Consider the following 26907-nt stretch of genomic DNA (forward strand, 5'->3'; position numbering starts at 1 on the left):
CCCATCTGACTGGTCACCCAGCCACTCTGGGCGATGTACAACCCACCATAAAACAATTTAAAACAATAAAATTTTACCATAATTTTTTTTTTTTAAATACCCTAACCCACCCCAAATGCCTGCCTGAACAACCTCGTTTTTAATGCACGACGGAAGCTCATTAAAGAGGGGTTTTCCTCTTGGTTTTCCAAACATTTTGCCCTGAAGACCAAGCATCACATAGTTGATTTTGTTGAAGGCACACCTGTACCAGTACTTGAAACTGAAACCTTTCTGTGCAGTCCGATGTCCAGTTGCATTTGCAACAAAGCATGTAAGATCAAATGCTAGAACAGCTGTCCCCATCCAGATGTTTGGGGCTATAATTCCCATCAGTCCCAGCCAGCATGCCATCGGTCGGGGATGATGGTACTTGTAGTCCAAAACATCTGGAGGGCATCATGTTGGGGAAGGCTGTGCTGGCTGTGCTGGAGCTGTGAAATTTTGAGCATTAAAAACTATAGCATTTGGGTCTTTTTGGTTGTGCTAGTGGGGGGCAGGGCTGTCCCATGGTTGTCCCAGTCATTGGACGTAGTTTAGGTTAGAATGATGGCACAAACTAGTGTTTGCAATGCCTCAAGTAAAGTTGGGGTGCTGAGCCCTAATGCTGCTTTGCTCTCAGCACTCATTATTGGCAGCTTGGTGCTTGATGTCCAAGTCTTTTGGGAAGCATTGGTCTATTCCATTTTGGAGCATAAATTACATTACCAGCAACCCAGGCTGTAATGCAGGGCTGTTGAACCTCTTTCAGTCGGGCCCGAATTCTACTTCGGAGAAGCTCTCAGAGGCTGCATTCCAGTGAAGGGGAGGGGCCAAAGGCAAAAAAGGGGTAAGGCCAAAAATACCAGCCTATTTAGCTAAGCCTTAGGAGAGGCATTTCCACCTTTTCGAATGGGGAAAACTGCACAAAAGCTGGGAAACCACCAAACAGCTGGTGGCTGAAGGAAGGGGGCACAGCTAGAGGAAGGGAGCATGGCCATCTGGGGAACGCTGGTGGGCTGGATTGGGACCCTGGGCCTGAGATTCTGCATGTTTGCCATAGAAGCTACATGGGAAGGTTGGTGAAGCCAAGAAGAATGTAAGACTCACTGAGTTTTTTCCATCTGGCCTCCTGAAAAGTGTACTCTCAATGAATTTGAGAAGATTAAGAAGTAAATTCTTTTTAAATGAAGCATCGAAGTGTTTTGGATTTTACTTAATGAACAGGTCAAAGAATGAAATAACAGAGGAGCTGTTCTGATGCTCTGTAGTTTGGCCGTATTGTCAGGCTGTGCTGCCATTTCCCAGTTCAGAGTCATAATGCTTGCCATACCTATTCCATAGCATGGAAAGAGCTGCCATATTGAGATCCATAAATCCATAAAAAGCTCTGCATAGTTTGCTGTATTTTAAAAAACAGCGACAAAGAAGCACGCTACATATATGAAATAATATACAACGTCTGGGTGTGTGACTTTAAAGAATGAGATAAGACATTTTGCTCTGCATGGGATCAGCATTCTGGTTATGATTCACCAAAGCGTTTAGGGGCTACAAACTGAAAATGCATGCTTGAAAAAACAGAGTTCGGGAAGGAGGGCTGTGTGGAGGGGGTAAATTACTGGCGACCAGAAGAGAAAGTTCCTTTTCCAGCATTATTCAGATTAGTTCCAGAAAGCCATTTCTCTAGTAAGTATTATTATTTTTATTTGAAATATATTTATCCCACTCCTCTGCCATAAAAGGCTCCCGGAGCGCCTTACAGTCAATCAGCAAAAAAGGCAGTCCCTGTCCTCAGGCTTACAATCTAAAACGACACAATGCACAAGGAAAAAGGGATGTGGAAGGAAGAGGAAAAAGTTGAGTAGACTGTCAGCATGGCTGGTGGAATGGGCCTGCTTCTTCTCTCCTCTCCTGGTGGGGTGGGGCAGTCCAATTGGGGCAGGCCGTGATGTTCCCTTTGCCTACTCCTGTCTCCCTCCCTTCTTCTTTCCCAGAGGGCAATTGATGTCAGTTAGCTCGGGAGTGGGGGGTGGGGGCGGTAGTCCAATTGGGGCAGGCCCTGATGTTGCCTTTGCCTGCTCCTGTTTCCCTCCCTCCCTTCTTTCCCAGAGGGCAATTGATGTCAGTTAGCTCGGGGGTGAGGGGTGGGGGCCGGGGGCCATAGTCCAGCTGGAGCAGGCCCTGGTGTTGCCTTTGCCTGCTCCTGTCTCCGTCACTTCCAAGTCCAAAAGAAGCCCATGGCAAATCACTGATGGCTAAAAGTAATTGTCAAACAAGGGGCAGTTGGGCATTGAGCTCTACAATGATAAATCAAGGAGCAACAGTTTTCCAGCATTACAAAATGGCTCAGGATTGAATCTGAAATACCTGATTTGGGTTACTTTTTTCTATGTGTGAATGTTGCTTAGCCTTGTAAATACAGATACTTGTTCATAGATGTTTTAACCTGCTCAGTGGGCATCCCTGCTCTAAATCCCATGTCGTTCTGCTGCTGGTGTCAAAAGGCCCTGAATATTATCTATCAAAATTTCCATCCTAAATGCCTGCGATCAGGACTTTGTTGCAGACTCATGTGTTTTTCCTCCCCTCTCCCTCTGTGAATTCTCCCCTCCCGTCCCTTTTTGGTGTTTGCTTTGGTTAGCTTTGCATGTGCGCCAAACCATAGCTAGCTCAAACCAGGTTGTGCATACTTGGTTCTGACCATTGTTGGAAACTTCGAAGCTAACAGTGGTTTAGTAGCAAGATCAGCGCAGGCAGAACACTGGTTTTGAAAAAGGAAGGGAGTGGGGAATTAAGAAGGGGAAGGGAAGTCGGGATTGAGTGAGTTGGTGGCACTTTTACAATCTCCTAACTGTGGTTAGGGGATCAGGAACATTATGTCTGCATTGGGCTTTACTGCAGTCTTCTAACATAACCATGTTTACCATCCCATTGATTTCTTTTGGATTTGCTTAGAAGTGAGTGTGTTTAAGACTGCAAACAGTCTTGCTTGTAATAAAACCAATGAGAGTTGCTCACAGAAATGTCTGCTGAGGATCATGGTTTAAAAGGAGGATTTCCCCTCCCCTCTACATGACCATTTACTCAGTTTTGTTGAAATACATATCAATAGCCTTTAATTTTCAAATGTTCTACAGGTTCATGGGGCTGCCACCAAAATAGTTCATATTGGTATGGATTCTCTAATTATCTTTCTAATTTTTTCAGTAGTGCTTGTGAGGATGGAGATTTAATTAATTTTTTAAATCTGACGTTCTAATCTCATTTTCTTTTCCTTGCTTCCCAGCTTTTTGATCACGTTGCTGAATGTTTAGGGGATTTCATGGAGAAACAGGAAATCAAGGACAAGAAATTACCTGTGGGGTTCACATTTTCTTTCCCGTGTAGGCAGTCCAAGCTGGATGAGGTAAGAGTACATCACGATTTTATTACTATGCGGAAGGAACCTAGGAAGCCGTGTTATACACGGGGCCATCTAACATGGTATTGTTGACATTGACTGGTAGTTGCTTTCCAGGGTTTCAAACAGAGGTCTTTTCCCAGCTCTAGCTGAAGATGCCAGGGTTTGAACTAGGGATGTCAGAGAAATCCAAAAAGGATTCAAAGGAGTTAGGATTTCTATGAATTCAACCCACGGGTTCTGCAGTGGACTGGCATCTTCTGAATCACATGGATTCCATGGACTTGTGGGCTAATTTTTTACTTTCTGGAATTGTCTGCTGTGTAGCACTAAGAAAAATACGCAAGATATGACATACTGGCAAAAATTATGTAAATGGTGGTGGACGTTTTTGCGTACTTTTCCGAAGGGGGGGAGAATCTGATTCCGTTAATGAGCAGACAACTGTATGAAAGATGCCTGACAGTCTGTGAAGTGCTCATGGAATGGATTAAACAAAATCTGTACATCTCTAGTTTGAACTGAGAACTTTCACATCCAGCATGTGCTCTACCACAGAGCAGTGGCCCTTCCCCAGATATTAAAAGAACCAGACAGTATTAAAATACTATTTACCTGGTTTGACCTTGTTGCTACTATAGGTGCTTGATAAAGAATTTATTGTTAATTTACTGGAGACCTGGTGTAGTGTAGTGGTTAGGATTTTGGACTGGGGAGGTGCGGGTTGAAGTCTCCACTCAGGTATAAAGCTCACTATGTGACTTTGGGCCAGGCACTGACTCTCAGCCTAACCTACCTTACATGGTTGTTGAGAGGATAAAATGGAGAGGAGGAGGATCATCTACACCACCTTGGGCTCCTTGGAGGAAGAGGCAGGATAATGCATACATATATTCATACCATGGAGGGCTGCGGTGATCATGCGAAATGGGTCACTATGTATTCATTTTATTGTAATATTATATAAGGAAGTTGTCAAAAAAACCCTAGTTGAATTAAAACCATCTCCCATTGGGTGATCTGGGCACATGCAATGTTGTAGCGCTGTGGGAGCTACAGGGTGCAGGTTTGCTTCATGTCTAGGTGTGTGACCACTGGGAGACCCATATAAATTCTTCACTTGAGCCAAAATACATGCGCACCTGTTTAAGCATAATGGATGTAGTTTGATGATTGTGGTAACTTTGAAATGGAGAGCTATCACTGCAGCAAGAGTGAGCAGTGGGCTTTGTGACTACTTCACCCATGTAACTTCCTCCATGTGAACATGGGCAAGTTCGCATGTAGGCAGTTCGGCAGTGCTACCACATCTGAGAAGTAGTTTTTAGCTAATTTTGGAAAAGGAAACTGAAACTGTGAATCCTGAGTGAAAGGAATGTGGGATATCACTTATTTTGGGTAGTATTTTGATGGTTTCGTTTTGCTAGGGTGTTCTGATAACCTGGACGAAACGTTTCAGAGCAAGTGGCGTCGAGGGAGCTGATGTAGTACAGTTGCTGAACAAAGCAATCAAGAAACGTGGGGTAAGGGTGTCTTTATTTATATATAGATTACATATATGCATAGATGAATTGGATTATTTGTTACTCACAGATGTTAAAAGTGTTTTGCAGATCCTTGCCAGCATCAAACTAGAATGATTAGATGCAAGCTTATGTCATGGTATTTTTACTCCCAGCAAGAGAAATGTTTGGACTGAGAGTCTGAATCTGTTTGGGGCTAAACAGGCCTTCTACCAGAGAATATTATATGCCAAGTGTAGCTACATAACAAAGAACATTCAGATGGGCACAGCTGCCCTTGATTCAAACAATCCGCTCTGAGACAAAGTAGACTGTTGTGAATCCTATATATAACCCATGCATATTTACTTGGAGGTAAGTCCATTTGGGTCTCCCACTGAATGGGACTTACTCCCAAGTCAGTGTGCATAGGAATGCAAACTAAGATAGTACTGCATATTGAAATTTTCTTTTCCTTTTTTTATCATGACATTTTATTTTATTTTATTTTATTTTGAAATAAAGTTTTTAAAAAGGAAATAAAAAGAACAACAGCATACCTATGAAATATAACAAGATCACTAAAGAAACAAAGGAACTCCTCACTAATTATAATTCTTAGTCTACTGATATGCATGTGCAACAGCTACAGGAAAACAGCCAAAGCAGGAGCTCTCTAAATTTGTATATATCCATAGCAATGAATACATATGAAATGCTTATGAAAATACAATGTACTAGCAATTATACATAAGCTTCAATAAAAGCAGACCTGATATCCAAATAAGTATAAACATTTAAAAGGTCCTCAATCCATTGCATTATAGGAGGTGGTCGTTTATCCTTCCAATGTTCTAATATCAGTCTTTTAGCTGTCAAGAGGGCACAGAGAATCCATTTACGCTGACCATTCATTAATTTCCATGAAGTAGGTAAATAATTTAAAAGAGCATGTACAGCAGTGAATATTAAAGACTGTTCCAGTACAGAATTTATCCATATAATAACTTACACATAGGAAATAAATGGAAACTATGGTGCCATAATATCTTTCTTAAAATTAGGATTCCTTGCTTGCTGCATTTGCTGAGTAAGTCCACACATAATCACAGCCTCCCAAATTTTATCAACCCATTGCAATTTTGTTAGCTGCTTCGGAGACTTCCGATTACGCACCATACGTAAATTTACAGCTGGTCCTAAAGTGACTAGGCATGTATGAGAAATTTATTTCAGTTCATTTTTCATCAGAATTTACCCAGTTTACACCTCTGGGACTGAGCATGGACTTGAACACAATCTGTGCTCGAACTCCATACATTTTTGAGGTTGCAGTGTGATTCATGGACCAAAGAAAATGGACTCGATAGCATGCACACGTTTGAAAAATGTTCATGAGAAAAATGCGTACTTTTGAAAAATGCACACAAACACACTTTAATCAATGGGAGAAGAATATGTACATTTCAAATATGTACACAATTGATGCATACATCTGGAAAAACATGCATGGAAATACACATTTTATGGGAAAAGAAAAGAAAAAAAAAGCTTTTGGGTGGAATTTGGAACACTTCGATACTTGTGCGCACATCCTTAGAAGTGACTCAGACTTGTACTATCACAAATCGAGGAATCTGATTTTTGGGGAGAAGAAATGAATATAAGACTCAAGGATCAAGTCCCTTTGTAGTAGTAAGGAAAAATAGAAAAATACCTGCTAGTTGACCTAAACAACATGCCTGATAAATAATATTTACTGAGATTTTATGTCACAGTGACAAGTGGAATATGTGGATCAAAATGTATTAATAAAATTATCTGATATAAGAAATATTCCATTTCATTTTAAAGGATTACGATGCAGACATTATGGCAGTTGTCAATGACACCGTAGGGACAATGATGACCTGTGGATTTGACGACCAACGTTGCGAAGTTGGCTTGATTATTGGTATTAACATTTGATTCCTTTGTTGAGCATATTCGATATTGGCATGTGTGTTTGTTTGTCTGTTTGTTTTGGTTTAAGTCTGTTGAAAAATCCCACTCCTTTCTTTTAAGGTACTGGCACAAATGCCTGTTACATGGAGGAAATGAGACACATAGATATGGTGGAAGGTGATGAAGGACGGATGTGCATCAATACTGAATGGGGAGCATTTGGAGATGACGGCTTACTCGAAGACATCCGGACTGAATTTGACAGAGAGATTGACCGAGGTTCCCTTAATCCTGGGAAGCAACTGTAATTGAGATTATGTTACTGTTGATACTGAACATAAGTAGTCCAGTCTAAAATGGTTCCTTTGATCTGCTATACTTTAACACTGGCTGCCTTGGGACAACTATATCTTGGCTTATTAAGCTGAAATATGCACGAACCTTTTGCTCACACATGCAGCCCATTCCTTGTGTGAGCCACAATAAAACCAGGAAATTTCTAACCATAGTTGCCCATTTCACCTGAATCAGGAAACTATGGTTACCAACTCTGGAACAAGCCTGCACTGTTTGAAGCTGCTTTAAGGTCCTCGTTTGTTCTGGAGCCTGGTAATCATAGTTTCCTGGTTTGGATGAAATGGAAAACTGTGATTAATTAGCGACTTCCTGTTTAATTACAGTTTGTATGAAGGGAGGAGTGATGGGGCTGCATGTGTGGACAAAAGGCTCATGCATTTCTTGGCTTAATAAGCTGAGATATGATTGTCCAGACTGGGCCACTGTCTGATAGATCATCTTGTCCCCATTTCCTTGAAACATCTATGTTAGTTAATTGATCAACTGATTAAGGGTGCAATCCTATCAAGATAGACATCAGCCTCCAAACATGGAGGCTGATGCCTATCCAATGCAGGGCAGGCAGAGCACAGAGGGGATCCTCACCTCTGTGCTCTGCCTGCCCTGCATTCTTGGCTAGATGTGTGATTTTTCGCATCTAGTTGGGGCTTTGAAGAGGGGGTGGGAACGGGCCTGAAGGCCCCACAGGAAGCAACGTAAAGGAGCTTCTGCAGTCTCCTCCCCTCCTCACTTCGAGTAATCACTGCATTGATTTCAAGGTCAATTGATCGCTTTATAATCTGCTCCAGAATTTTCCCAGGGATTGATGTCAGACTGACTGGTCTGACAGTGGTTCTGAGAGTTCTTCTGCCAGTTCCTTTATTACTCTAGGATGCAGTTTTCTGGCCCTGGAGATTTGAACTCATTCAAAGTAATTAGGCATGCCTTGACCGTATGCCTATCACTCTCAAGCTGCAATCATGCCCCTTCAGCCTGTACTTCACCTTTTCCAGGGGGGTTATAGACCCTCTTTTGGGAGAAGACTGAGCCAAAGTAGGAATTGAGCATTTCTGCCTTTTCTTTGTCATCTGTTATCATTTTGCCATCCTTATTTAATAGTTGAACCACCATTTCTTTCCTCTGTCTTTTACTATGCACGTAGCTGAAGAAAGCCATTTTGTTGCTTTTAGCATCCCTCGCTAACCTCAGCTCGTTCTCAGCTTTAGCCTTCCTGACGCCATCCCTGCAATTCTGTGCTACCTGCCTGTACTCTTCCTTTGTTACTTGGCCTTCCTTCCACTTCCTATATGTGTCCTTTTTTGTTTTCAGGTCACCTCTAAGCTTTTTGTGAAGCCACATTGGCTTCTTCTGTTGTCTTCCACCTTTTTTTCTTGGTGGGATTGTTTGTAATTGTGGCTTGAGAATTTCCATTTTTAAAAAACTCCCACCCATCTTGGATTCCTTTTCTCGTTAGAGTCACTTGCCATGAGACCTTACTTATCATTGTTCTGAGTTCATTAAAATTGGCTTTCCTAAAATCCAGGGTACGCATTTGGCTACACTTAGCTTTTAGAACCAAGAACTCATGTATAGTCACTTTCCCCCAGAGTTCCTGTAACTGCTACTTTATCCACTAAGTCATCTCTGTCAGTTAGGATCAAGCCAAGGATAGCTGATCCTCTAGTTCCTTCCTCCACTTTCTGTAGGAGGAAGTTATCAGCAACAAAAGTCAGGAATTTCTTGGAGGGGCTATTTTGCAGAATTTGTCTCCCAGCAAATATCGGGGAAAGTGAAGTCCCCCATTACTAGTATATCTTGCTTCCTTGAAACCTTGGCAATTTGCTTTTCAAAAGTTTGATCCTCGTCTTCTCCTTGATTGGGTGGCTGGTAGACTCCGACCACCAGGTTCCTTTTATTCTTTGCTCCATTTATTTTAACCCAGATGCTCTTGATGGGGCTACCAAGCTCATTCTTCTGTATTTCTGTGCAGAGATATGTATTTTTAACATATAGCGCAACTCCACCTCCCTTTCTGTTCCTTCTATTCTTTCTGAACAAGTTATATCTTTCAATTGCTGTATTCCAGTCATGGGAGTCAGCCCACCAAGTTTCAGTTACACCTATCAAGTCATAATTTCCCTCCCTTTTTAAGAGTTCTAGTTCATTCTGTTTATTTTCAGTACTCTGGGCATTAATATATAGACATTGAGGACCATATGCTTTATAGTCTGGCTTTCTTCCTACATGTTTTTTTTAATATATTTTTTTATTTTATTTTTATAAATGAAATAAACAATACCAAAACTACCGACAACCTAATCAATACTTCAATTTCCCAACAGTACAATATTCTGATGAGGACACCACAATAACAAAGAGAGAAGAAAAAAGAGGAAAAAAGGGAAAAGGGAGGAGGAAAGGAAGTAAAGAAAAAAGAAAAATCCCCTCCCCTCCCCTCCCCTTCCCTCCCCCTCCCCGTCGCCCTTAAAGAATTGAGTTTAAACTCCAGCACCCCCCCGGCCTCCGATGCCATTCTGTTTTAAAAACTATATCTATAACCTTAACAATCTTACAGTTTAATAAACAACCTTACATTTCTATATCATATCATCAATCTTATATCAAAGAAACAGGTATACAATTCATTCCATATATATATATATATATATATATATATATATATATATATATAAAAAATAAAACTTAATATAAACCTTCAACCATCAGTGATATGTTTTATACTAGATATATTATCTATTTTAAAATAAAAAATATAAAGAAAAGCAAGAAAAAATAAAAGATGAAAGAGAGTAAACCAATATAAATATAACCATTTATCTTCTGAATTAGCCTGGATCATGTAGACTAAACACAAACAGTTAACAAAGCTTGTTTAAAGATTCCAGTTCATGGGGTTGTAACAGAATTCTCACGCATTTTTACATTAAGCCATGCCTCCGCCATTTCATGATTTAGAAACTTCTTCATCTGACCTTCAGACACAATACAAAGTGTAGCAGGATATTTTAAGTAATATTGTAAGTTCATTTGTTTTGCCATATTCTTTGATTTGATAAGTTGCCTTCTTTTATTCGCCACCTCTTTCATGTAGTCTGGAAATAACATAACTTTATCTAGTTTCCAGGAAAGGCTTCCAGCCTCCCTTGCCAAACGCAGGATATAATTATTTGTGGAGACTTTTTCAAATTGAGCTATGATTGTGTAATCAGTCCCTTTAGCATTTGGCACACGAAATGCCTGCTCAATATCAAGTAAATAATCAGATGGAATAGGGAGTATCTCATGCAAAAGTTTATCCACAAAAATTGGTGATTTTACATCATTAGGCAGATTTTTAATCCCAATAATACGTACATTGGATCTTTTTCATTAAGTTGAGAGATTCTGTCAGAGATATTTTTAAAACAAATTTGTGTTGTAGTTTCATTTCCTGCCACTCGGTCTTTAAGCTCATTAATTTTCATCTCTATTTTTTGCCGTGATGCATTAATTAAATCTACAGCTCCTTGCAGGGTGGTGATGGAATTTTGGATTAAATCCAACCTTTTGATTTGTTCCGTAAATTGCGAAGATAAAGTATTTATTAGCATAAATAATTCCCCTATATCTTCTGTTTTCGACACTTTTGACACAGAGGATGCAGGGAGAGTAGATGCCAGCTCCTTTCTTCTCCTCGGCGCAGACATGTTTCTCTCAAACAGATCTTACAGGTCCTCAGATGTTCTCAAATACTGTTAACGTTTCTTAAATCATCCCTCAGAGGTTGTTGATATTTCTTTATGCATATATTATTATGGAACACATCAGCCCTGTTTTCTCCTATAAAATAGGAGTATCAGTACAGCTTTTTGTGTTGGTGAAGCTCTGGGAAGATAATCCTGGAATCCAGCCCCCCCCCCCCCCATCTCATGGGGTTTACTTTTCTCAAAGACGTTGTCCAGGGCTACTGCCTTGCCCCCCCCCTTCAATTCCAGGGTGGAGATGAAAAGGTTTCTCAACCGTTTAAAAAGCTGTTTGAGAAAGCTCCCACGGAGACCCGTGGGAAGCTGCCGGAGTGACATCGGTCCCAGCCAGAAGTCTGCCTTCTTACATGTTTTTGAAGACTATTTTTGGGCACTATTAGAGCTGTTGTGTCCGTTGTGGTGCATGAGCTTTCGTCCATTGTTACCCCCAACTTTATGTCTCCCTCCCCCGTAGAATTCAGTTTAAAGCCCTCCTGATGAAGTTCTTCATGCTGTGGCCAAACACGTTCTTCCCAACCCTTGTGAGGTGCAACCCGTCCCTTGCCAACAATCCATCTTCCAGGAAGTATAGCCTGTGGTCCCAGAATCCAAATCTCTTGTGCTGGCACCACCTTCATAGCCAGTCATTCACCCGTTGTATTTTTCTTTCCCTTTCTATCCCTCTTCTAACTGCTGGAAGGATGGATGAGAAAACTATCTGGGCCCCAAAGTTCTTGAGTTTCCTTCCCAAAGCTTCAAAGTCTGACGTGATTTCTTCGTAGCTCTGCTTGGCAGTGTCATTTGTTCCCACATGGATGAGAAGAAAGGGATGCCTGTCAGTGGGCTTTATGAGTGTAGACAACCCTTCAGTCACATCTCTAATCTGTCCTCCCAGGAGACAGCGTACCGGGCAAGTCCATGGGTTTTCGCAACATACTTGGGTTTCAATCCCACGCAGCAAGGAGTCTCCCATAACTACTACTCTTTTCTTCTTGTTGTTGTAGGCCTTGGTTTCATTGCCTTTGGTTGACTGACCTTCAGCCTCTTGCTCACTCTCATGTGGGGTTCCCTGTAATTCTTCCTCTGCAGGCTGTCCTCTAGTCTCATCCTCAAGTACCTGAAAACAGTTCCCTAGTTCCACTGCTTCCACTGGTGCAGAGTGGCTTCTAGTTCTTCTGTTCCTGTCACCCTTTTCCACGGAGTATCCTCTACTTCATTTTTCCTCGCCTCAGCATTTTCCTTTTCTGCCTCAGCTTGCTGTCACTCTTCTAGCTTCTGTACTTCGCCTTGCTGCTGTAGTTCCATCATTCTGTCTAAGAACTCTTCATGTTCTCTTATTTCCTGGAGGGTCGACACTTTCCGCTCCAGTCCTCTTACCTTTTCTTCCAACAGTGTAATCAACTTGCACTTCTTGCACGTGGAGGCCATGTTGATCTCGGGCAAGAAAACAAACATTGCTCAGACCTTGGAGGTCACCACCACTGGAGAGTCGTTTCCTTCCACAGTCTCTATTCCCTTTTAGCTTTCTGATGGTACTGGGATTGCCTGTGCTTTATCCTCTATTCACTGGGGGTTAACAACAGAGTCCCACTAGTATGGTGGAAGTGTGTGTTACAAGAAAAGAAATTAAAAACAAAATTTCAACACCTAGCTCTGCTTAGCTAGGAGGTGGGAAACTGACTGAAACTCCCCGCCCACACAGCTGCTGGGAGTACTCAGGCCACACCCCCTCAATTCAGTTGGAGCTCTCAGGAGCACATGGTGAGCACACAGCGACTCAGAATGGACAGGACAGTCCCCTGGGCTTACTCCAGCCCACTCACCACTTTGCCTTTGTCTCCTCTTCCACTGCAACTCCTTTGCCAACATGTTTGCTCTCCCTGTCGCTTGCTCTGATCTACTCTCCGCTATTGAGCTGTCCTGTTAGCTGCAGCAGAAAGTTTTCATATACAGCAGAATCTTTACGGTGCCCCGAGATAGTTTAGATGATGGTACCTGGATTAAGTTTTATCTGTCTTACTGTTTTATATTTGTAGTCCTGTCCCAAAGGTAGGTCAGGTGTGAGGAACATGTGGCCCATAGGCTGCATGCAGTATCACCCCCCCGCCCCCCCAAAATTGTGGAGTTGGGCAATTGGCCAGATTTGATGGCAAACAGCTATGGAGGCTTACTAAGGACAAATTTAGCTTGTTTTGAAGACAATATTTATTTGTCATCACTGCCATGGCAAGAGTGTGGCCCACCGGGGGGTATGGGTGGAAATTGACCACAGTATCCTCCTGGACCACCTGGAGGGGTTGGACATTGGGGACACCGTATTACGGTGGTTCCGGTCCTTCCCCTGCAGCAGGTACCAGAGGGTAGCACTGGGAGATGAGGTTTCAGACCCGTGGCCACTCACTTGTGGGGTGCCGCAGGGTTCCATCCTCTCCCCGATGCTATTTAACATCTATGTGAAGCTGCTGGGGGCTATCATCAGGAGGTCTGGGGTGCGGTGTCATCAATATGCGGATGACACGCAGCTCTACCTCTCATTCAAATCTTCACCAAGGTTGGCCGTAGAATCCCTGTCCAAATGTCTGGAGACGGTGAGTAGCTGGATGGGGAGGAATAAGCTGAAGCTGAACCCTGACAAGACTGAGGTACTTTTGGTGGGAGACAAGGGATGTTGAATGGGGTACGGCTACCCTTGAAAGACCAGGTCTGCAGCCTGGGGGTCATTTTAGACTCCCAGGTGTCCATGGAGGCTCAGGTGTCAGCTGTGATCTGGACGGCGCTGTACCAACTCCATCTGATACAGCGGCTGCACCCCTACCTTCCCGACCATCTGCTCCCATCGGTAGTACATGCCTTGGTCTCCTCTCGTCTAGTCTACTGTAATGTGCTCTACGTGGGGTTACCCTTGAAGATAGTTTGGAAGCTGCAGCTGGTGCAGAACGCAGTGGCTTGCCTGATTAAAGGCAGCTGCCGGCATGATCACATTCCTCCGGTGCTGAAGGAGTTGCACTGGTTACCAGTTGTTCTCTGGGCCATATCCAAGGTGTTGGTTTTGACCTTTAAAACCCTATATGGCTCTGGCCCAGCCTATCTCAAGGAGCGCCTCCAGCAACACCAGACGGGCCGCTCAACAAGATCAGCCTCGAATGGCCTTCTCTCTGTCCCATCAGCCAGGACAGCTAGGCTGGTGAGGACGAGGGAGAGGGCCTTCTCTGTGGTGGCCCCCACTCTGTGGAACTCCCTCCGTAGGGAACACCGTCATGCCCCCTCTTTAATGAGTTTCCGCCACGCATTAAAAACGTGGTTGTTCAGGCAGGCATTTGGGGTGGGTTAGAGTATTTTTAGAAATACAATGTTGTAATGTGGAATTTTATTGTTTTAAATTGTTGTATTGTAATTGCCCAGAGTGGCCAGGTGACCAGCCAGATGGGCGATTAAGAAATTTAAATAGATAGATAGATAGATAGGTAGATAGAGTGATAGATAGGCCCCTGGACCACCCAACATTGCCCATCCCTGGTATAGCCTGGATCCACAGACCCATGAGCACAGTGCTGCTTACACAACAGAACTTTTCAGCCTCTTTCCCACTACTGTCTGCTATGATCCCTCCAGAACTGCAGCCTGCAGGTGGAATTGGCAGAAATTGGGGACCCTTCCTCCCTGAGTAAGTGGAGTGCCTTTCATCTATGCAGGGAGCTCTCTGGATTCCACCTGTCATTCTTATCTCATTTTATTCTCTCAACAACTGCATTTTGCTCGGGAGAAAAAAAAACAATTGCTCGGGACTACACATAAAGCTTTATCGCTGAGTAAGGATTTGAGCTCTAAGGCTGCAAATCTGTGGACACTTATTGGGAATTAAGAGTCAATGTGTGTAGGATGGGGCTACCACTCTGTAAATGAATCATGAGAGTGTCTGAGCCTGGTTTCTGTGATGTTTTCTTTTCAGGTTTGAGAAGATGGTCGGTGGCATGTATATGGGTGAACTTGTCAGGCTTATCCTTGTTAAAATGGCCAAAGAAGGTCTTCTTTTTGAGGGGCGAATCACACCTGAACTTTTAACCAAAGGAAAATTAGACACTAAGCATGTTTCTGCCATAGAGAAGTAAGTACATTTTGAAACTTTTTCTAGGCTTCCAAGTTGGCATAAATTCATAATAATTAGGAGCATGGAATGTCTACAGTCGGGTTCTGAGAACAACTCCTGGATGAGCTTTTAAAAACTGGTGTGTTTTTTAAAAAATTATTATTAAGGTAATAGACAATTCTAACCTTTTTCCAGCTTCCAAAAGTCATCGGAGATCAATTACCAGTTGAAGAGACTCAGATAATCTACGTATTTTACTTGCATATAATCTGCATATCATTTCTACAAACCTGCAAAATTCTAAATTACAGTAGGCTGATATGCTGCATTTATTCATGGATCACTGCCTTGTTGTGGCGAAGGGGCTTGCATAACTCTGTGAAGCCATAAGCTATGCTGTGCAGGGCCACCCAAGACAGACAGGTCATGGTGGAGAGTTCTGACAAAATGTGGTCCACTGGAGAAGGAAATGGCAACCCACTCCAGTATTCTTGTGAAGAAAACCCCATGGAACATATCACAAGGCTAAAAGAGATGACGCCGGAAGATGAGCCCCTCAGGTTGGAAGGTGTCCAATATACTACTGGGGAAGAGCAGAGAGAATTTCCAAGAAGCGCCAGAAAGAGTGAAGCGGCTGGGCCAAAGCCAAAAGGTCACTCAACTGTGGATGTGTCTGGTGGTGAAAAGAAAATCCGATGCTGTAAAGAACAATATTGTTTAGGAACCTGGAATGTCAGATCAATGAATCAAGGTAAGCTGGAGGTAGTCAAACATGAGATGGCAAGATTGAACATCAACATCTTGGGAATCAGCGAACTAAAATGGACAAGCATGGGCAAATTTAATTCAGGTGACCATTATATCTACTACTGTGGGCAAGAATCCCTTAAAAGAAATGGAGTAGCACTCATAGTCAACAAAAGGGTGGGAAAAGCAGTACTGGGGTACAATCTCAAAAACGATAGAATGATCTCAGTACAAATCCAAGGCAAACCATTCAACATCACAGTAATTCCAGTCTATGCCCCAACCACTGAGGCCGAAGAAGCTGAGGTTGATCGGTTCTATGAAGACCTACTACACCTTCTAGAACTAACACCAAAAAAAGATGTCCTCTTCATCATAGGGGATTGGAATGCTAAAGCAGGAAGTCAAGAAATCACCGGGATAACAGGCAGGCATGGCCTTGGTGTACAAAATGAAGCAGGACAAAGGCTAATAGAATTTTGCCAAGAGAACACGCTGATCATAGCAAACACTCTTTTCCAACAGCACAAGAGGCGACTCTACACATGGACATCACCAGATGGTCAATATCGAAATCATATTGATTATGTCCTTTGCAGCCAAAGATGGAGAAGCTCCATACAGTCAGCAAAAACAAGACCTGGAGCTGACTGTGGCTCAGATCATGAGCTTCTTGTTGCAAAATTTTCGGCTTAAATTCAGGTATGACCTAAATCATATCCCTTATGAATATACAGTGGAGGTGAGGAATAGATTTCAGGGATTAGACCTGATAGACAGAGCGCCTGAGGAACTATGGACGGAGGTCCGTCACATTGTTCAGGAGGCAGCAACGAAATCCATCCCAAAGAAAAAGAAATGCAAGAAAGCAAAATGGCTGTCTGAGGAGGCTTTACAAGTAGCTGAGGAAAGAAGGGAAGCAAAAAGCAAGGGAGAAAGGGGAAGATATATCCAACTGAATGCAGAGTTCCAGAGAACAGCAAAGAGAGACAAGAAGGCCTTCTTAAATGAACAATGCAAAGAAATTGAGGAAAACAATAGAATGGGAAAGACTAGAGATCTCTTCAAGAAAATTGGAGATCTCAAGGGAACGTTTTGTGCAAAGACGGGCATGATAAAGGACAAAGAAGGCAGGGACCTAACAGAAGCAGATGAGATTAAGAAGAGGTGGCAAGAATACACAGAAGAACTATACAGGAAAGATCTGAATGTCCCTGATAGCCATGATAGTGCGGTCACTGAACTTGAGCCGGACATCCTCGAGAGTGAAGTCAAGTGGGCCTTAGGAAGCATTAGTAACAACAAAGCTAGCGGAGATGACAGTATTCCAGCTGAGCTATTTAAAATCCTAAAAGATGATGCTGTTAAAGTGCTGCACTCAATATGCCAACACATTTGGAACACTCAACAGTGGCCACAAGACTGGAAAAGGTCAGTTTACATTCCATTTCCAAAGAAGGGCAATGCCAAAGAGTGTTCAAACTACCGTACAATTGTGCTCATTTCACATGCCAGCAAGGTGATGCTCAAAATCCTACAAGCTAGGCTTCAGCAGTATGTGAACTGAGAACTACCGGAAGTACAAGCTGGGTTTTGAAGAGGCAGAGGAACTAGAGACCAGGACAGCTAGACTGGTGGGGACGAGGGAGAGGGCCTTTTCTGTGGTGGCCCCCACTCTGTGGAACTCCCTCCCTAGGGAGCTCCGTCATGCCCCCTCTTTAATGAGCTTCCGTCGTGCATTAAAAACGTTGTTGTTCAGGCAGGCATTTGGGGTGGGTTAGGGTATTTTAGAAAATGTTCTTATTGTAGACTTTTATTGTTTTAAACTGTTTTTATTGTATGTTGTACATCGCCCAGAGTGGCTGGGTGACCAGCCAGATGGGCGATTAATAAATTTAATAATAAATAAATAAATAAATCGCCAACATTCGCTGGATCATGGAGAAAGCAAGAGAATTCCAGAAAAACATCTATTTCTGCTTCATTGACTACGCTAAAGCCTTTGATTGTGTGGATCACAACAAACTGTGGCAAATTCTGAAAGAGATGGGAGTACCAGACCACCTTACCTGTCTCCTGAGAAACCTGTACGAGGGTCAAGAAGGAACAGTAATAACCGGACATGGAACAACCGATTGGTTCAAAATAGGGAAAGGAGTACAACAAGGCTGTATGTTGTCGCCCTGCTTATTTAACTTATATGCAGAGTACATCATGAGAAACACCGGGTTGGATGAATCAGAGGTCGGAATTAAGATTGCCGGGAGAATTATCAACAACCTCAGATACGCAGATGATACCACCCTAATGGCAGAAAGCGAAGAGGATCTAAAGAGCCTCTTGTTGAGGGTGAAAGTGGAGAGTGCAAAAGCTCGTTTGAAACTCAACATTAAAAAAATGAAGATCATGGCATCTGGCCCCATCACTTCCTGCCATATAGAAGGGGAAGAAATGGAAGCAGTGACAGATTTTATTTTCTTGGGCTCCAAGATCACCGCGGACGGTGACTGTAGCCATGAAAGTAAAAGACGCTTGCTCCTTGGGAGGAAAGCTATGGCAAACCTAGACAGCATAGTAAGAAGCAGAGATATCACCTTGCCGACAAAGGTTCGTATAATCAAAGCTATGGTTTTCCCAGTAGCAACATATGGCTGTGAGAGCTGGACTATAAGGAAGGCTGAGTGCCGAAGAATCGATGCTTTCAAACTGTGGTGCTGGAGAAGACTCTTACGAGTCCCCTGGACTGCAAGGAGGTCAAATCAGTCCATCCTAAAGGAAATCAACCCTGACTGCTCATTGGAAGGACAGATACTGAAGCTGAAGCACAAATATTTTGGCCACCTAATGCAGAGAGAAAACTCTCTGGAAAAGACCCTGATGCTGGGGAAGATTGAAGGCAAAAGGAGAAGGGGACGGCAGTGGATGAGATGGCTAGATAGCATCACCTATGCAATGAATATGGACTTGAGCACAGTCCGGGAGAGAGCGGAGGACAGGAAGGCCTGGTGTGCTATGGTCCATGGGGTCATGAAGAGTCGGATACGACTGAACGACTGAACAACAACTTTTTTTCTGACTAGTTGCCATCGATTACAGAAAGCTTAACTAGGCCCTAGAAATAATCTTGACATACTGAGTTGAACTACAGTAGATTCCACCATTCCCTCAAATACATTTCTAAATCTTTAGTATTTTTGACATTGCCTTTGAAACACGTCTCTGCAATCACGTGGGCTAGAATCCTGCTTGTTCTTTTTAAATGAAAACTGGAATTTTGTGGAGTTTAATGAGATCCGTGGGCCATACTGAGATGGCCTGGGGCCATGTGTGGCTCAATCATTGTATTTTGCCCCATCAGATATTGACTCCACAGTAGCTCTGAAATAGGTCATAGATTCCAATTATCCTTATTCACCAGTTTATACTTTGTGCCTGTATTTACCAAACTCTTTTCTCCTTGTTTAGCATTTTAGCACAGTTGTTTCTACAGTTCATTTTACTAGGTGCATCACAGCAATTTTGAAGTGCATATTATTATATCCATCTTTACCTTTCTTTGGCCCTCACTGCATGCTCACAGAAATTGTGCTACAAGGATACTTTAGCTGTGGCAGCAAACTCCCGTAAGTGATCTTTCAGTGAAAATAACACAATTTCCTGCCTGCACATAATTGACTTTAGGGAAGAGGAAATACTCTCGTGGCAGAGGAGACAGTCTTGACTGCAGGGTGTGGCTGTACTACCGTGGACCACCCTGCCCTACCCCCAGTTTAGCTTGATGTGTTCGAATCATGCAGCAGGGGAGACTGCACGGTCTCTGACCAATCAAAATAAAATTAGAAATCCAACCCTAAAACAAAGATTTACAAAGCACCAGAGGGCACGCAGGAAAGAGTTGTGTCACTGATCCCTAATTTAATCGCAAACCGTATCCAGCAAGTGCTGATGGCCCTCACATAGCCGTGTGCAGGGCCTCCATCATAATGGGGAATTCTCATAATGGCTTAGCATTATGTCCAAATGCAGCCGCCGTCTGTTGGTAATACTCCACACTTACCCTTGGTTTTGCTCATGGTTCTCACTACTGAAAACAGTGGTAGAGGAAGTTTCCTCTAGGCTATACCATTTAGTGGAAAGGCAGGATATGAATGTAACAAACAATTTGTATGCATGCCTTCAGCAGCTGCATCCTTTGACCTTACTTTTTTCTCGTGTTTCACCCTGACTATGTAGTCTATTTAAAACAGGAGTGCACAACCTTTTTGGCCCTGAGGGCCACATGTGATGCCAGCTCAGAAGTCGGGGGCCGCATGAACCTGCAGCAATCCTGACATAGGTTGCTCTTTCCTTGCTGCCAGCAGTGGTGAGGAAAGAGCGATCAGTATGAAGAGCTCTTGGGGAGGGAGTGGAGAGTACAGGCAGCAGGGAGATTGTCAGGGGAGCGGAATTCAGTGGCGGTAGTGGGTTCAAGGCACCCTTGAAGGAGGGGGCTGCAGGTTGTGTACCACTGATTGAAAAGAAAGACATTAATTGTTTACACTGATTGCAAGCCAGACACAAACAGAAAACCCACCATCAGCTCCAACATAGTGGCATTTAAAATCTCTTAGATGTGAAAGCCTGGTTAAGTAATTGTGCTCTCTAGGCTCCAGTACGCAGTGCTGTCACCCAGCCCCCGCTCCCCAGAGTTCCTATGACCCCGGTGACCCACTGCTTGGAGACACTGTCATAACCCATTCCCAGAGTCTTGCAACACTACGCCTTAACCTTAATGAGTAACCTGCCATCAGGTCATGTTACCTTATCACAGCTTTCCTCAAGTTGGTTCCCTCCAGGCATTTTGGACTTCAACTCCCATCAGCCTGAGCCAGCATGTCCAGTGGTCAGGCATCCTGGGACCAAAACACCTGGAGGGCCCCAGGCGAGGCTTGCCGGCTCATGAGTTTTTAGAACTTCTTCATAACATGTTTCCTTCTTGCAATGTTTGTTTTTAGGAGCAAGGAGGGTTTGCAGAAAGCCAAGGAGATCCTGACGCGTCTCGGGGTTGAGCCCTCCCATGAAGACTGCATCGCTGTCCATCATGTGTGCACAATCGTTTCGTTCCGCTCTGCAAATCTTGTGGCTGCCGCACTGGGAGCCATCCTGTGCCAACTGCGGGACAATAAAGGAGTGGGCCGCCTCCGCACCACAGTGGGGGTGGACGGCTCCCTTTACAAGATGCATCCACAGTAAGATCCTGCACAGTTTCTATAATTATAGCTTGGCAGCTGCTAGGGACCATCTCTTGCAAAGGTCAGTTATGTAGCACGTCAAGCTGGCATTTGGAGATGGGCTCTGGACTTGAGCTAAATAAACAGAACCCCTTGCTCTAGGATTGTTGACATCGCAGGCCGGAATTTTGAAAGCAGCTCAGTGAGTTCGGCCTGGGGCACTGCTTACATGGCATATAGTTAATACTGATGGTTGCTTACAACAGACGGTTTTCTGTACATGGCAGTGACGGGGGTCCACTTGACACATCACAGCTACCCAGGGTTTAAACAACCTAGAATTCCAGGTTTGGACATCATTATAAAAATCCCAAGGACACAGCGACCCTGGACACAGCAGTAGTGATAAACAACTCAGAATTCTGGGTTTTGACATTGGGTTTAAACCTTGGGTAGCTATGAGCGAGTGAGCGTGCTGGTTCCTGGCCATTCCTGCTGCAATAAGCAACCCATGGATGCTGTGTCCCTGGGTTGTTTATCGTGATGTCCAAACTCAGAATTCTGGCTTGTTCAGGGATGAGCAACCCAGAGCTTGAACTCCCCAGACTTCATGATAAACAACCCAGGGATGGAGCACGCCTGGGTTATTTTTCACAGCAGGAGCCGGCCAGTGTGCAGGAACCAGCACCTTGCTCCTGCTTCATTTTCAACAACCCACAGTTAACAAATTGTAGGTTGTTGTTGATCATGTGCAAACCGAATCAATGCCTGTAACATTCAGATAGACTGCGGTTCCTGTTATCTTTTCATAGGCTTGCATGGATACTGAAAGACATGCATGGGGATAATTGCCAGCTGTGTGCAGAGGTGATACTGAAAAACAGCCATAGAGTGGTGGTATCTCTGCGTATGTTACCAGAAATTATCCGATGTCAGTGGGGTGGTGAATCTGCTCCAGGTTTCAGTCAAAAGTCTAATTCAGCACCTTGGATAACTCCCTTAGAGTTCTGCCTGAAACCTGGAGTGAATTCACCACCGTACTCGGAGCCACCAGCCTCCGCTGCTCCTATGCTATTGCTTATGCCAGCCTGGTGCCCTCTAGATGTTTTGGACTTTAACTCTCACCAGCCTCAGCCAGCATGGCCAATGATCAGGAATGCCTGGTGTTGTAGTCTGAAACAACTGGTGGTCACCAGGTTGGGGAAGGCTGGCTTATGCCATTCATTTCTTACATATATCCAACATAAGAGGAGTGCCCTGTATTCAGATCCAATGGACTTTGGGTAGAAATTGGGTCTGTAATTCTCCCACAGATGGAATCCAGAGATGGCTGAAAACAAAATATGTGGACTCAGTTTGTCTTGATTCCATTGAAATACAATCAATAAAAGATACGTTAAGCAATTGAAATTAAGCAAGTTATCCCAGTTTGGTTGATGAATAAGTCTTGATCTCTCCCACCTTTCACCATAATCCTAACCACTGTTCTTTGGAAGTAATTGCTTTGATTAGAACTTATTTGCTGAGTGCTTTCACTGAAGGTCGCAGCCTTTGACCATATTAGCAGTTACATATTGACCTGGTTCGCAAGGGTGAAAGAGCTCCTTACTTCGGCTTTCAATTAACAACCCATGATTTCCCCATTCATAGATTGTTATTGTGACAACAAACCCGCCCACTCTGGGTTGTTTGAAGTTAAACAACCTAGAGTTAACTTACGATATGTTATTGGATTAACTCCGGGTTGTTTAACCACTAAACAACCCAGAGTAGCTGGGTTTGGACATCACAGTTGCATCCTACAATTGAGGATGAAATTGAAAGTAGAAAGTTAATTGAAAGTAGAAGTGAGGAATGCACCGGAGGCAGCGCACTTAGTCACTCACTCCCGCTTGTGCTGAACAAATCATGGGATTTCCATGTGAACCAGGATCTCAGACAGAGAGAAACAGTCACTTTTGGTGGATCCAGACCTACTTTCTCTGTACTGTATGTCTTTGTAAGCGGCGAACAGCTGCCTAGCCTAACGCTCTAGCTGTAAGGAGTATCTTTCTTTCCAGTAATAATCTTTGAAGCTTCTTCTCATTGGGGCACACCTAGAAAAACTTACTTCGAAGAAACTGTGTCAGTTTTCAGCACCTGAGAGCCACGGTGGGGTAGTGGTTAGAGTGTTGGACTGAGACAGGTTCAAGTCTCCACTCAGCCATGAAGCTCATTGAGTGACTTTGGGCCAGTCAGTGACTCTCAACCTAACCTACCTCACAGGGTTGCTGTGAGGATAAAATGGAGAGGGGGAGGATCATGTAAGCCGCCTTGGGCTCTAGGAGGAAAAGATGGGATAACATCATGTAACAAATAAATAATAATCCTCAGTCCTTTTACCAGCTTAAACTGAGTTTTTCTGAAAGGGTTGCTAAACCTCATTCTCCTTTTGACATCTTTTGCCGCCATGGAAATGTTAGTGCAGCCACACCCCAACTTGGTGCTCTCCAGATGTTTTGGGCTTCAACTCCCACCAGCCCCAGCCAGCATGTCTAATGGTCAGGAATTCCAAAACAGCTGGAGGGCACCAAGTTGCGGAGAGCTGTGTTAATCTTTCTTTCCTGTCCTACTAAAATGAATTTACTGCTATTGCTCACAGTGTATGAGATGGACTTCCTTTTGAGGAGGTGTAGGAGGTTGTGCTTGCACCCACCCATTTCAACTTTTTTTGTAGTTTGATTGGACCTCAGAGCAGAATAGCAGTTCCTTCTTTCCCTCAGATAGCGGCTAATGTTGTGACCTCCTGTAGAAACAGTGGCTCTTTGCACGTTACCCTAGCTGCGTGGGTCCTCAGTTTCCACGAGTGGCTTCCATGTGGCAGGGCCATCTTTAAATGTCCCAGCTCTCTCTGTGTGTGGGCAGATTGCACTTGTCCCATGGATTTCACATGCCCCTACCCCTTCCTGGTCGGATGCTGATTTCATCTTTGGGACCCGTACTTGCTTCTAAGTCAGTCTGTTTAAGATTGGGTTAATAAGTTGCATCAGTTTCAATCTTTTGGACATCTCTATTTTACTTTGAATGCATATTAGTGGCAACTGCTGTTAACTTTTTTGAATTTGAATGCTTCCACAGAGTGTCAGTCTATGGAGCAATGGGTGGGTGGATGGAGAGACAGATGTGTGTAGGTTACGTATGTGTGCAAATGAATGGGATTTGTGTGTACAGACGGTTGGCTGGGCACTTGCACTGTTCCCAGTGCCACTTCCATACATTGCTGGAGCAGTGTCGGAGATACCTCTCTGTGGCTGGTTCCCACTCTGCTCCTATGATGTCTGTGGACAGGAACCACATAGATCAGCTGAATGATGTGGTCCCTGCCCGCACTGGCCTTGTCCCTGATGATGACAAAGCTGGCTTTGGAAGGAACCATGCCCTTCAGTCCACCCCAGGATTCCTCTGTATAGGTGTCATTGGTATGGTATGTTTCCTGCGTTCCTCAGTTGACAATTCTGCTCTGAATTGGGCAATATTGTCCCATGCTTTTGTCTGCTGCCTTTGTGTCAAGGGGTGCTGCTGACTGTTATCAGGCACGATACTGTTACACGAGTGCAGCCTTCCCCAATCTGCTGTCCTCCAGATGCATGGGGGTACAGCTCCCATAATCCCCAGCCATGTGGCTGGGAATTATGGGAGTTTTACTACAACACATCTGGATGGCACCAGGTTTGCTGCAGTAGATGGACCCTTGGCCTGACCTAGTGATTTATTAGCGACCTGGCAACAGTTATCCGTGCCTTAGTTATATCATGGTTAGACTATTGCAACGCGCTCTCTCTGTGGGGCTACCCTAGAAGAGCATCTTGAAGCTTCAACTGGTGCAAGATGCAGTGGCTTCGCTGCTGACCAGTGCATGCTGTCAGGATCATGTCACCTCAATGCTGAAAGATCTGCAATTGTTACCACTTGTTTTCTGGGCTCAATTCAGGGTGTTGATGTTAACTTTTAAGCGCCAAATGGCTTAAGGCCTGGCTGTTAGAGGAACCGCCTATCTGAACCAGCTTGGTTATTAAAGAGAGCCTCTTTCAAATCCACCCTTACTTAAAGAGGCCCGCGTGTTGGGCACGTGAGAAAGGGCTTTGTCCTGCATTGCTCCCAAACTCTGGAACACACTCCCTGTGGAGCTGCGACTGGTCCCCATTTGTTCTGCGTTCAAGAAAAGGGTCAAGACACATCTACTAAAATCATTGTTATGGTTTTTAAAGTTGTTTTAAAGATTTTACTGTGTCTTTGTTTTGTTGTAAACTGCCTGGATTGGTTTTTCCAGAAAGGTGGTAAAGAAATGTTTTAAATGAGTCTTGCTATTGTTGTTGTTGTTCAAGGGCATTCACTATTGATATTTTTCTTTCTTTCTGCAGATACTCCAGGCGCCTGCATAAAATGGTGCGCCGCTTAGTGCCCGACTCAGATGTGCGGTTTTTGCTGTCCGAGAGCGGCAGCGGAAAGGGCGCTGCAATGGTGACGGCAGTCGCATACAGGCTGTCTGAGCAGCACCGGCTGATCAGTGAGACCCTGGCCGAATTCAAGCTCACCAACGAGCAGCTGTTTCAGGTGAAGAAGAGGCTGCGCAACGAAATTGAGGCCGGCCTCAGGAAGAAATCTCACGACCACGCGAAAGTCAAAATGCTACCTACCTTCGTCCGCAGCACGCCTGATGGGACAGGTAGTTCTCTAGTCCCCGAACTGACATTTTGAAGAGCCACCCCAGTTTCCTTATTGCAAAGTGAAGAAACTAAAAATCTAAAGCTGGGATACACAGATAGAAGGCACATGCTTTCTGAACCCGACCTTATTAATTTTTTTATGAACATGTTAATGACAGTTAGCAATACTAAGTTTATTTAAAAAAATTATGTGCTGCTTTTCCGGCATGTGTTGCAAGTGACTTGTAGCACAGAGAAAACAATTAAAAATGAAACCACAATCCTGTGAAGTCCAGAAAACTGATTTTTTTAAAAAAATGTTTTTTTTAGTAATGTAACTAGAAAATGCATCAGCCGGTGAGAAAAGTTGCTCTACAGAAAAATCCCAAATGAAAAATGAAGGTCTTACATCCCTTCCAGAATGCAAGCTAACTTTTTAGGACACCCCCCCCCAGCCCTGCCCCCATTGCTGTTGAAACACTGCGGAGTTCAAAGAACAGTTTCAGATTACAAGCATTTTCCATAGGGACAATGGCAGGAAAGTCGCTTACCGTTAATTGAGTGGTCCTGTTACTTCCAGTGGATTTTTGATAGGGCACTTGGTTTGTTCCCATTCTCCCAAAATGAAATGACTTTATTCATCCTCTTGTCTGTCTGTTTCTCTTTTTATGGCCTTTCCCTCCTGATAGTTCAGTGCTATTTAAACAGGCACATAGACGCACAGCAAAAACCTGGATCGCCATTGCTTCCAAAGAAGAGCAGGCCCTTTAAGCAGACGTGGAACAGCAGCGCCATCTGCTGGCTGATGTTCCACATCTCTTGTGCCCAGATGACTACATTCAGCATTTCTAGGCAATCCAACTTCGGTTGTCTTCCAAGAGAATATTGGCATTAGATGGTATCTGTGTGTTGTTGTTGTGTCCACCCCCCGCCTGCACGCTTTTATGTGTGCTTTTTTCAGTACATCTTTTGGGGCCAAACTACACACAATGTTAGTCACATGTTTAAACAAAAGCGTTTAACTGCTTTTATTTTGGAGAAAAAGAACATAAGGAGAGCCCTACTGGATCAGACCAAAGGCCTATCTAGCCCAGCATTCTGTTCCCACAGTGGCCAACCAGAGGCCTCTGGGAAGCCCACAAGCAGGACATGAGGGCAAGAGCATCCTCCCTATCGGATGGAATACTGCCTCCGATAGTGGAGGTAATATATAACACGCATAACTAAGTAGC

General features: G+C 43.8%; 1 protein-coding gene across 1 annotated transcript in view; it reads left to right on the top strand.

The window, feature by feature from the left end:
- HK1 (hexokinase 1) overlaps positions 1-26907 on the top strand; it is a 71032-nt gene that overhangs the window by 26849 nt on the left and 17276 nt on the right. The window contains exons 4-10 of the mRNA XM_084845452.1: positions 3308-3427; positions 4849-4944; positions 6778-6877; positions 6988-7171; positions 14896-15051; positions 20775-21008; positions 25391-25695. Of these exons, the coding sequence (XP_084701578.1) occupies positions 3308-3427; positions 4849-4944; positions 6778-6877; positions 6988-7171; positions 14896-15051; positions 20775-21008; positions 25391-25695 (1195 nt within the window). The remainder of the gene's footprint in view (positions 1-3307; positions 3428-4848; positions 4945-6777; positions 6878-6987; positions 7172-14895; positions 15052-20774; positions 21009-25390; positions 25696-26907) is intronic.

The sequence above is a fragment of the Heloderma suspectum genome, chromosome 3 (genome assembly GCF_057233095.1).
Source record: "Heloderma suspectum isolate Gila_16-S chromosome 3, 16-S_ref, whole genome shotgun sequence".
Taxonomy (NCBI): Eukaryota; Metazoa; Chordata; class Lepidosauria; order Squamata; family Helodermatidae; genus Heloderma; species Heloderma suspectum.